Source organism: Dermacentor andersoni, chromosome 4 (assembly GCF_023375885.2).
Source record: "Dermacentor andersoni chromosome 4, qqDerAnde1_hic_scaffold, whole genome shotgun sequence".
In the NCBI taxonomy this organism is placed as follows: domain Eukaryota; kingdom Metazoa; phylum Arthropoda; class Arachnida; order Ixodida; family Ixodidae; genus Dermacentor; species Dermacentor andersoni.
The window spans coordinates 170,108,429-170,120,231 of record NC_092817.1 but is presented as its reverse complement, the minus strand read 5'-3'; the positions used below and the strand labels follow the sequence as shown (position 1 = coordinate 170,120,231).

General features: G+C 48.8%; 1 protein-coding gene across 1 annotated transcript; it reads right to left on the bottom strand.

The window, feature by feature from the left end:
• Positions 1–9,783: 9,783 nt before the first annotated feature.
• On the bottom strand, positions 9,784–10,783 carry LOC126538304 (very long chain fatty acid elongase AAEL008004-like). The gene has a single exon (XM_050185171.2). It carries the CDS (start codon positions 10,781–10,783, stop codon positions 9,920–9,922), a length of 864 nt encoding a protein of 287 aa, XP_050041128.2. The 3' UTR covers positions 9,784–9,919.
• Between the last annotated feature and the right edge of the window lie 1,020 nt (positions 10,784–11,803).

Here is an 11,803-nt window from a genome sequence, read left to right as displayed (position 1 = left end):
GTGGAGGACTCCGGGAATTTCGACCACCTGGGGTTCTTTAACGTGCACCTAAATCTAAGTACACGGGTGTTTTCGCATTTCGCCCCCATCGAAATGCGTCCGCCGTGGCCGGGATTCGATCCCGCGACCTCGTGCTCAGCAGCCTAACACCATAGCCACTGAGCAACCACGGCGGGTACCGACCGTGGAGCGTACAGCTGGAAAGGAATTATTGTGCCAGCAATGCAGCGCTTCAGCGTTCGCGACACGAGACTACGTCGTGTCTTCTGCACTTTGCTTAGTCCAGACGAAAGGATCCTATGGAAACAATTGTCATTGTTCTAGCAGAATGAAAGAACGTGCTATGTCGATGAAGGAACGCCAGCGTCGTGAAGGTTATTGGCTGACAACGCTTATTGTGCAAGAGATCACGAGCACTAGTCGTCCATTACAAGTCATAAAAACTAACTTCACAGACTGTAGCGCCAGCATTCTGTTCAAGCATTATTCGACGACTAGAATAGGCTATTATGACCATTCTCGTCACCTGACTTCGCTTTTCGTAACGCATTAAAGATAAAGCCTTCCTTAGCGACTTACCATAACTTTTGCGTATTGGGTATGTTTCAAATATCTTGCGTTGGCCAACCCCGGAGACAGTGCAGCCTAAAAATGGCGAAGCACTGACTGCGATCGCAAGGTTTAGCTTAGCACTTGTACTTTTTTTCTACAAGGCTATGTCAAAATTGCGCACCCGATTACACCCTTATCATTTATTTTTTGTAGACCAGAGAAGTGCTAGCAAAAACGTGTCGTCGGCCGCTATTGAGATAAACCCAGCGATCGCAACATGCGCTGCTGAACTCTTAACAGTATGAAAACGATCATGACCCGTTACCTCTGGCCGGTTCGCACTGCGGATACATTTGCCCTTGTCGATAACAAGACGTTGCCAAGGCGTGTTATCAAGACGCAGTGGTGCACGGGTATCGAAAGCCACGTGCTCGGACGTTCCAGTTAGCGTATCAGGGGCCCTACAAAGCAAAGCAATTTCACTTTGGTTTTACTCAATTCTACTGGGGTCATATGTGTGCAACCACCAACGCAACCATCGGGCTGTGACCCGCAACATTGTTTCAACAGCTGAATGAAACGCTCTCTTCGTTTAGAGGGTTTTCTTATTTATTCGCTTTCAAAGCGGACAACACTGCCTGAACTTACAGGTTGTTCTTATTTAATTGGATGACTAGTGGAAGGAATCGCCGCGTAAAGGAGCGAGTTTCGGTGGGGCCGAGCTAGGGCACAGGGAGTAGCTAACCGAATCAAGGGGGTGGTACTCGCGTCGGCGATTGTTCCGCTTCCCGTTGGTTAGCTTGCGGTGGCTGGTCGAAAATCGCATCGTCGTGCAACAGGGAGTTATTAATGTCCCTAAAATGAATTCTCTGCAAATGAGGGTTCGCAAAGTTATGTTTTTATACGTGCCGAAAAGGCTCCATAGCGTAATACTGTCACGCAAAAAGTTTCATTATACGCAATGAAAGTCATTCTTACCGGCAGCTTCGAGTAGACAGTGCTAGAGGAATCCGCGGGCTGCCATCTTACATTTATTTCGGAGTGGCTCAGACTGCAGCTATACAAAAGAAGTAAAAGAAACGCTTTAGTTTTTTTTTTTTGGCATACTAATGCATCTTTAGTACGTAACTTTGTCGTGGTGAGTTTTCGTGTTTTAATGACATGACATGACGGACAAGTGAAGTGGGCGCATTCAGAAAGATTTTCACCAATAGCGGGGAGCTAATGGTGAGAAAGGCGTAGAATTGGAAAGAATTTTTACCAGCCTAATCATGTATAATGAGTGTGTACACGTCATATTAAATGGGGCGTTTTCGCAGTTTACGCGACGTTGCTTGATGGACAGATTATAAGTTGGCGCAGTCGATGACGTGGGATGCACCCCGTGGACGATTTCTCGGGCAGCGTCGCGAGCAGCTTCGTTCCCGGCAATGCCCGAATGGCCTGGGGCACAGATTAGCTGAACGCGGCGGCGACGGGATGGGGGTGTGCTTGAGAGTATGCGGTTTGCTTGCGGTGAGATCAGGCCTCTGGTGAAGTTGCGGATAGTCGTCTTGAAGTCGCTAATGATGCAAGAGGCCGTAGTCATTGCGTAGGCTAAAGCGATGGAAGGTTCTTCTCCCTCTTCGAATTGTATGCTGAGTATGGAGCCGAGGGTGATAGTGGTATGGTTGGGCCCTGTGACCACAGCTAGGGCCATGGCCAATATTTGAGGGTGCTCCGCTGCGTCTGCGTAAGCCACATGTGGGGCCTCTCGTAATCCTTCTGGAGTTGCCTCGCGCGGTTGGCGCGGTGTTCTGCATTGTAGGCGGGCTGCATATTGCATGGGATGGAAGGAATGAGGAACTTGTCTCGGAAATCCGTTGGTATGGAGACCTTGGCTCTTGTCTGCGTAAGGTATATATTGTGTGTTCACGGTGTGGCGGATATGCCGCTCGTGAGAGCTGCTCGTAGTGTGCAATGAGCGGGGCCTCAATCAACTCATCAGTGGTGTTATGAAAGCCAAATTCTGTCAGCTTCTGATTCCCCGTCGATTGAGGGACGTGCAGAGCTTGAGAACCACGATGCGGCGAGCTCTCGTTCTTAGATAATCCAAGAAGCCCTTTACCGGGACAAACTCGAGAGACTTCCCATCTGTCCACGTTCATGGATGATTACGGTGCTGTACACATGTGTGTCGGCGCCTTTTGATCAAACATCAGCTTATTGGTTTTCAAGTCTTTATAAGAAATCTTATGAACTGGAACCGAGAATAAGATCCACGATAAAATGGGAAATACTTGTGCATGCAAACAAACTTTTAAGCAGCCAGCATTTCATCCGGCTTTACTAATTTGAGTGTGAAAGAAATAGCCTTGCTCCGTTGGTCTGCACATTATCTGAGGAGCCAGCAAACCACACGAGAAAGCAATCCACAGAGTATATACGTAATGTGCCACACCAGACGACGTACTTCACCAATTATCACATTGTACAAGAGCAAGACAGGTGCCACTCCTGCCAGCAGCGACAGCATTCCGACGAGGAACGGATTGTTTTTCAAGCAAAACTGTTCAGGGTGCACCTGCAATCGTTTTGGGGCGGCAATGGTGTTCGTTAGGCGTGCTTGGCATCAATTGCCGATGAAGGAAGAGCTAGGAGCTCAACCGGCTGAGGAGCCCCGAATTTTTGTACAGAAATGTATTTATCAGTGATGTTAAAATAAATGTTATACCTCGCGCACACCTCAATCGAATAGACAGCGACGTTTTTGGGGTGGCTTAGCTTAGCTCTGAACGCGTCACGCGTTACCGGCTCCATGCTCAAGGTCAGCTAGGAAATATTAACCTGCGGAGGGGTAAGCTGATGGCGTTGCTGGGCAACGCCACCTACATAGTAGCACCGAAGCGGCGGCAGGTAAAGCCTCTGAAGAATAAACCTTAGCCGCATGGCCAGGATGAGAATGCGCGGGCGGCGTCGGTGGTGAATCATCTCTCAGAACAGCCCGAAAGCTGGTCCTTATGGTAAATTCGACTGGCTGCTTTCGAGCACTGTGAAGCACTCTGACTATGCCGTTTACATTCGATCGGCTGGTCAAAATGAAGCGCTCGAAACACATTCGCCTGGTTCATTGAGAGCACCGCGCTCCAGCTCAGAGCTTTCGGAGGCACTCTCACCTTCGAGCTGGGAGCCCAAGCGAGATCCGTCAGAAACCCGATCACGTGGCTACTCCGATTGCTTTGAACGTTCGGCTTGAGTACGCTTTCTCGGGCTGCAATCTCAAGACGGCTCCCCAACCCTACTAACAGAGTTGGAGCGCCGGCAGGAATCAGTCGAATGCCCCCTTAGTACTTCTAACGAAGAGTGTGAGAAGTAGTTTATACAGCTCCGCTGTCTTTGATAAACCAGATTCTCCGACTGGCATGCATCTCCGACCATTGCAAGAGAGAGAGGGAGAGACAAAGGAGAGGAAAGACAGGGAGGTTAGCCAGTGTAAGTCCCGGCTGGCTACCCTGTGCTGGGGAAAGGGGTAAAGGGAATAAAAGGAGAAAGAAGAAGAAGAGGAAAAAAATGGAAAAAAAAAGAAAATTCACACAGTAACGCGAAACTACGCGCTACAACGTTCAGAGGCGCCGACCATTGCAAACAAATTGCTGTTTCTCGTTTGATTTCTTAAGGAGTCTCACTATAGCGTCTCCCACAGCCCAAGAGGATCTTTTGGGCCTAAAACGTACGAATGAATAGAACACCAATATTGTACACAATGGGTTATAGCACGGTGAGTAAGTAGTTATGTGGCATGCACAGTTCGTTTTTTTTTTCCTTCAAAGGGTAAACCTCGCTTTTGTGCGCTATCGATCGAACGCTTTCGCGGTGCACCTTACAAACGGATGGTTGAATGAAAGGCTCGGAACACATTCGCGTGGTTCATTTGTATCACCGCTCTCCGGTCAGGGGGATTCGGCTGCACCCTCACTTAGGCGGCGTGTACGAAACTTTACTCTCACTAGCGTTTTGGAAACGTGACAGACATGCAGAAATGTTCCGGCCCCGTAGCTGCTGCAACTGCCATTGTTAAATCGGCGTCTACCAAGACAGTAGAGACCCTATCTGGGGCAGTTTTCGGGGTGCCCACATGGCACGCCTCGCACGACTGCCATGTCTGTTGGGAGATGTTGCGCTGACGCATTTCTGCTTCCATCCTCGGCTCCCACTTCCGTCCAGCATACGTTCGGCTCAGGCAGGCTTTGTCTGGCTCTGATCTCGAGCTGGGTCCACATCGTCGCAATCCGGGCCGGAGGGCAGTAGGAACCAGTCGAATCTACTATGTACTCAATAATAAAATCAATGTTAAGTACGAGTCAGTGCGCGTAATTAATGAAAGCGGTGTCGGCAAAGCCCTTGACTTCTTACTAGGGTGAGCGGAGACGCCTACGATGATATTTCTAAAGACCACTAGCTGCAGTGGCACATGCAAAGGCTTCTGACATCGAGTTGTCAGCACGAAGTCAGGTGTCCTGCTTGGCGCGGCCACGTTAAGGTGGAACCGGAACGCAGAAGGCCCTACGGGGCCGAGAATTGGAGGGATGTCGAATCGTACAGCTGGTCGAAATTCATCTCGAGCACATGCGCAGTTGGCGATGTGCAGTACTCGTAAACTGTTTTAAGAAATAATCATGTTTGTGAATACTGACTGTTTCATTTGAATGGTCAATGCTAAATTTTTCTAGTCACTATTCATATTCTATTCATAGCCTATTCAATACTCGTATTCACTAACTATTGGATTATCGCCATCACATCTGTCCTATTCGATGCGGTGTCCGAATGGAATAGGACAATATTGCACTTGTTATTTGACAGTTCTACATATTTGCGCCCACCTGATTCCCAACCGAATTAAACATAATGACCGAAGCCGCTGCTTCCTCGTCTTTGCGTGCACCGCTGTAAGACAGAAACGCAGGATGATAAGGTGCCGCGATGACGGCGTAAGGTAAAGGACTGACGGTCGTACGCGCAGACGGACACTGCACACTAATACTCGGGTGTCGGTAATGCACGCCAATGCGGAGCCACGGAGAAAGCTTATCAAACAGTTTGCACGCGCCGTGTAATGGCGACAACCTATTTGACATGCCGAGACGACGATCGTCCACAGCAAGCCACGGTTTTACCACTCAAAATGAGAGAACTAATGGTACATGTACTCTTACATAGAGACCCCATTGATCATTTCCTTTGCGTCATTGTCGTCTGCTTTGTATAAGTATTTCGCCTGAGCCTTCTGCTTGTAGATTCCCTGCACTGTTTCGCCCGATGGTGTAGCTCGTATATCAGACCAAACACAATATAGTCATTACGCCGAAAGGAACTTTTTTTTTTGCTTTTCTTTCTTTTTCAGCCATACGCATTTGGGCGCCAATGACAGTGTGCGTACAGCGAGATGACTTCATTTTCCAGAAAAGGAAAGCAAGAAAACAAAAGCAAAGCATATGCTTAAATTGTGGACTATAAAACAAGTGCAAGACATCGAGTAGCGTGAAGGACATTGCTTTATTGTGGTCAACTTCTTTTTTTGTTGGGGGAATCACAGAAAATAGTCCAGATATGGCCGAAAAAAAAAACGAGGCAAGGAAAAACAAATACAATCTGAGTATTTAACGATTGTACTGACATGACTAGCCAACACCTTTTCATACAATAAGCAGTACTTTCTTATTGTTTATATATCGTATCGTAATAAAAAAATGACTATGCAGCATGACGTATATTACAAACGTAACAGTCGCCGCGAGCAGAAAATGAGGTCCTCTCCAAACCTTCAAGTAACAGATGAAACGCCATTACAATAGTTGTTTTTTTTTTCTTGATGAGCGCTAGACGATTATTCGGCTTCTAGACTTTACGGCTAAATATTTTCTAACAGCAAATTTTAGGTTCGAAATACGCTGCTTTTCTTAGGTATCGGCTACGTTATAAACGCAAATTTGAAAGTGCTAAGTAAATTAATCAACAGCGAATGCGAATATGTTGTGTGTTTCTTTATTTTACGAAAGAAATCGTCCCTCATTATTCTCTCCATACACATGTTCGCATGTTTCGTTAGCGTCGTGCAAGTAGCCTAGCAGCTACAAAATGGCTGCTCAATTGTCTATGTCTTTCCTTTCGGCGTCTGTAAGGCTGCGACGCGCTCCTCGGATATGTTGACGCCCAATCTGTGCCATTTTTCTAAAGATGGCGCGCCAATCGAATGCAGCGTGATGAACTTCACAACTTTCGTTTTCTAATCGCTAGAGATAAGCCAAAATTGACACCTAAACGGAATGGCGAACACCGCTCACATACGGCTCTACAGCAAGTGTAGCGGCAAAGAAGGTTAGTTTAAATCTTACTCACTATCAAAATGTTCTGCGTTTGGCGTGGCGCTAACGTTTTGATACTGCGGCAGTAATTCTTGTTTCTCAACACACCACTCTCTGAACGTGTGCAGTTTGCAACGACTGTTGTCAGAGCACTGCATGTCAACTTATTTTTGGAACGCCTCGTACAATATAACCGCGTTAGTTCATTCTACTACGTCGAAGTGCACCAGCATCGCAACGTGTGTCTTCATTTCGAATGGCGTGCGGAAACGCACAATCCTCACACCCCTTATAAGAGTAAAGAGTAAAGGAAAATAAGAGTAAAGGAAAAGATGTTCAATCAATCATCAAATTATGGGAAGACAGTACACTGTAATTACCGATCACAGGATTCCGGAACTGACCTGGACGTCGCAGCACAAGCCGTAAACGAGTAGGCTAACTGCTGAACCGGTCAAAATTTTCTCTATAAACATGGAGAATTTTTTGCGGGTGTCTTACCCCTGGCCTTGTTTCCGTGAAAACGGGTCATTGGTCCTAAATATCGTGTTCTAGACTACTGTGACCTGTCTCGTATAATAATGGGTGTGCTAAATCACGTGTCGTGTGCTAAATAAACGTCTTCGCTACATAATTTTCGATTATGAGAGCGGCAATTGATCCAAAAGAATCTCATCTCGCTCCGGAAATCAGCGGTTTGCGTCATTATCGGTAGTAATGTAATCTTTCGCATAAATTTAGGCAAGATCGCGAGCCTATACACGGGTACATGGAGCTGATAGCCATGCGTCATGAACTTAGAGTGAGTGCCAAGCCGTGCATGCCATTTGTTTGCTCACATTGCTTGTTGCCATGTCAGTTGCGAGATACCTCTAGAGAGGTAGTCGAACTTGCGCTGGAGGAAATTGCTATTTATAAATATTTTGCTCTCAGAGCATCTGCTTTACGCTTTCATGCATTTAGGCCTTTATCTTAGCGGAGACATTATCTGCTATCCTGTGACATAGGTTTTGTCGCTTACACAAATGTAAAAATTCATTTCTTCGCATCGCACGCCGATGCTTATTAATAGGCGGTGCCGGGCTACTCGATTCCTGATCAAAGCCTGAGAATAGCGTAAGAAAGTCATGGACGAAACGGACAGGGACGGGCGCTAACTTCTAACTACGTGCATGTTCTTTTTTTCCCCGTTTTTTATACTTCCACAAGAAGCTGAAATCCTGCTTCTGTAGATGCCAGAATTCTCCAACAGATCAATCTGTAGAAGACCAGTCTCTGATCACTAGTCCCGCAACATCACTCCAGAGATTTGCGAAGGACTTAAGCCAAAGAAGGAAATTCGCAGAGCCAATCGGCGTGCTACCGAAAGAAGGCTCAACGGGGGGTGTGGAGGGTACCTGCCAAGAAGTGCAGCGGAAGAAAAAGGGAAGCGGTGCACTGGCGGTGCATCGTGTCCTTCATGTTCCGCGCCGAAACAAAGACACCGCAATATCCGCGGGTCGCTATGGCGCGTTCACACCGCCGAACCAAATGACCGCTAGAGCAGAGTCGAGGAAAAAGGCAAAAAAAAAAAAAAACACGAACGGAGCGCGCACTCGTAATGTGTAGTGCCTCGGGCGAGGCGCGGGGCACGTACCTTCACGTTTCCACGATTACTTGAACGGCGCGCCGCTTCACCACACTTGGCTCGTTCGCGAGGCGAACAGCGCGGCGCGCATTTGCAATTAGGAAGAACGGCGCGGGCCGACCACGGAACATTCTCGACCCTACGGGCCTGCGCCACTACGAAGACGCTGCTGCATCCGGGTTCCGAGGGGCTTTTTGTTGCGGATCTTCTCATCGTCACGTGTTCCTAGCTGGTTTGCCGCTTTCTTTTTCGAGGCACAAGAAAACAATGCTGAAGAAGGTGAAGGTAAGGGCACGGTGAGCGGTCACCTCCTCCGCGCACCTGAAGGACACCCTGGTACGTTGTTGGCCCTTTCCACGATTCAGTCCGTCACCGTGCACCTGTTTTCAGAGTCTACGCTGCAACGAGTAGAGCGACAAGCTCTGCTTAGACTTCGAAAAGCCCTCACCTAGTTACATCCACATCGGAAAAGTCCGCCCTCAAGGAATTCATTGGCAGCCCTCAAGGGCACAAAATTCTCGAGCGTTTACTTTGGAACAAAGCTTCACGGCTAGACTACAGCTTGAACGAGTGTGTGCTGACGTTTTCCCGGGGTTTCCGTAGAGTAGGAGCTGCGGCCCCGTCCATCACATACTGTGGCACCATGCATGCATCTCCGACATCGATAAAAAGAAAAATCTCTTTTGCGGGACCCCATTCAAGCCTGTAGCCGGTAGCTCCCTGGCATGCACCATGAGATGTCTTGAAATGCTTCGCGAAATCTCACTTCAATGGGGGCATTGTGGACGCCAAGGATAAACACACGGGGAACGAGTATTTTCTTTTTCCTTATGGTCTTCTGTAGCGACGAACAAGAGCTCTGACGAGCCGGCATTCAATGCGCACAGCTTTCTTCGATGAGGTCTTTCTTAAAACTATTGCAGGGCTCGACGTGTCACCTTAAGTTGTATAGAGCTTTTCGCACAGTCAAGTTGAAAAATACCTGCGTCGAGGAAACACGCTGAACTTTTTTTTTGCATACAGCGAAGGTACTCATAAGCACACACACACACAGGCTACATGAAGTCAGCTGCGACGCTGAAAGAAGGGGTAGCCGTCACATAGGTGACGTTGTAGTATTCCGGTCTTCTTGGAAAAATGAGAGACGCAACGTTAGTGAGCTGCACAGCCAAGTGCATGCTGATGTTTCACAAAAACCTCTCCATAATCTTGCTTCCTGAGATTTACTTCAAGATATCTTTAACAGGGGAGCAACTTCGCTAGAGTGACGCCTTGCTTGTTCAGCTTCTAGGAGGCTATTTGCGATCTCGAGGCGGTGACATGCGGAGAGCATACGGCGGTTCGTCGAAACCACCGGTGCTGCGCTTCCTGGGAGGCATGTCGCGATAGTTCGAGCTTAGTCTTCTTTGAGCATGGCCAGTTTCTTCGCGGCGGCAGCTTCCATGGCCGACTTCCTCCTGTAAGCGGCCACGTAAAATCTGAGAAATAACGCAAGTCCAAGCAAACCCTGCGGAAGGGCCAGATAGATGAAGAACCGCGGGTACCCGCAGTCGTAAAAGAGCGGTATGAGTCCGTGAATGATGATTACGAGATGCTGGGCAATCTGTGCACGCGTGAGGTACTTCTTCCACCACAGATATTTGCGGTACTCGGCACCGCAGGCTGCCAGGAAGTAGTAGCCATACATGATCGCATGAATGAAGCAGTTGATGATGCCGCCGAATAGCGACTGACCATCGCCCCCTAGCGTGTACCAGAGCCAGCCGTTAGCCACGATGAGCGCGTGGTGCAGCGTGTGTTGCAGTGTGATCTGGTTGTACTTCTTGCGGAGCACGAAGAAGAAGGTATCCATGAAGTCGGCAACGCGCACAAAGAAGTAGAAGTATCCCCACCAGAGATTATTCAAGGATTTCTCGTCCGTCGCGTACGTCATGCCCTGGCAGAACAGGTTATAGTCGCCGCCCAAATAAGAGTTCTTCAAGAAGTTGTAGCCAAACACAATGTTGAGCAGGATCATGGCCAAGTTGTAGACCTTGATGACACCGCGCAGGTCGTAGGGCTTCCGGCTGGCCATGAACCGGGGTCCCGCACGGTACACGATGTACAAGTATGCTCCCACGACCAGAGTGACAAAGAAGGGGTTGCCCAGCAGGAACCAGTCGCGGGTCCGCGGGTCCGAGCGCGGGTACAGGGGGCGACTCCACCGGCTGAACTCTCCATAGTCGCTGGTGGAGATCTTCTCGAAGCCCGACATGGACATCGTTTCTGTCAATCTGAGCCCTGTTGTCAGTTTCGGTTTGACTGCACGCTGAACTTCGGGTTCCCCCTAGCTCACTGCTGCGCGGGCTGACTCCTGCCTCACCGGCGGCTGATCGGTTTGAAGGGGCTGTTTTGCGCGTGAGCCCCGCTTTAAATAAACAAGGGAGGGGAGGGCATGAAGAGGGGGCAGCGCCGGTTATAAGAGAGGGGAGCATTCGGCGGGTGATGGCGAAGGAAATAACTCCCCCTTTTCGGCACTCGCCCGGAGACGGCCGCTTTCTCACGGCAAACGCAAAGGAAGTAGGTGAGGATTTTAGAGGAACGGCTGCGATCATGGCGAGGGAAGATGTTGTTGCGCACCCGATAAGCCGAGTGGACCGCCTATAGACCTTTTCATCGGGCGGGGATGAAAGGGTGCGCGGCGAGCGTTTCCTCCTCTCTGGCTTGGGCGATCCGGCGCGGCGCTGTTTGAAAGTATTGCTGTCGCGTACTGCGGAACGATTCCGAGGTGTTTTAGATCGTACCTTGTGAAATTTACGCAATGTCCGTTCATATAAGGTCGTCAGGGAAACCTTTCGGTGCATCGGTAACTATGGTACGCGGAAATATCTCTTGGGGGCGCAAACATGCGACGCGCATTATCAGCCGCGGTGTGTGTATGCGTTGTTAACTATTTTGCGTATATCGATTTTAATTCAACGAATAGAACCAGCGTCTCTGTGTTACCAGCATGAAATGGTAAATCTGCTCACTATCTGATCGCTTGGCGGAGGGACTAAAACATAAGAGCGCAAGCTCGTGTACGGCCAACCTAATTAGGCCGTACTACCGTATCAGGCAACCACGAAACATCTAAAGCGGCAGGCGCTATCAAATATTTGTGATGCAGCGGCATCGTGCTCACTCATTTCTAGTCTAGTAGGCTTTAAATCACTGCATGTGTACGCTAGCCTCCTGCACGAACCTGATGGCGCTGCTCAACACAGCAATCAGTGCGGTTGGTGAACCAGCATGATACATA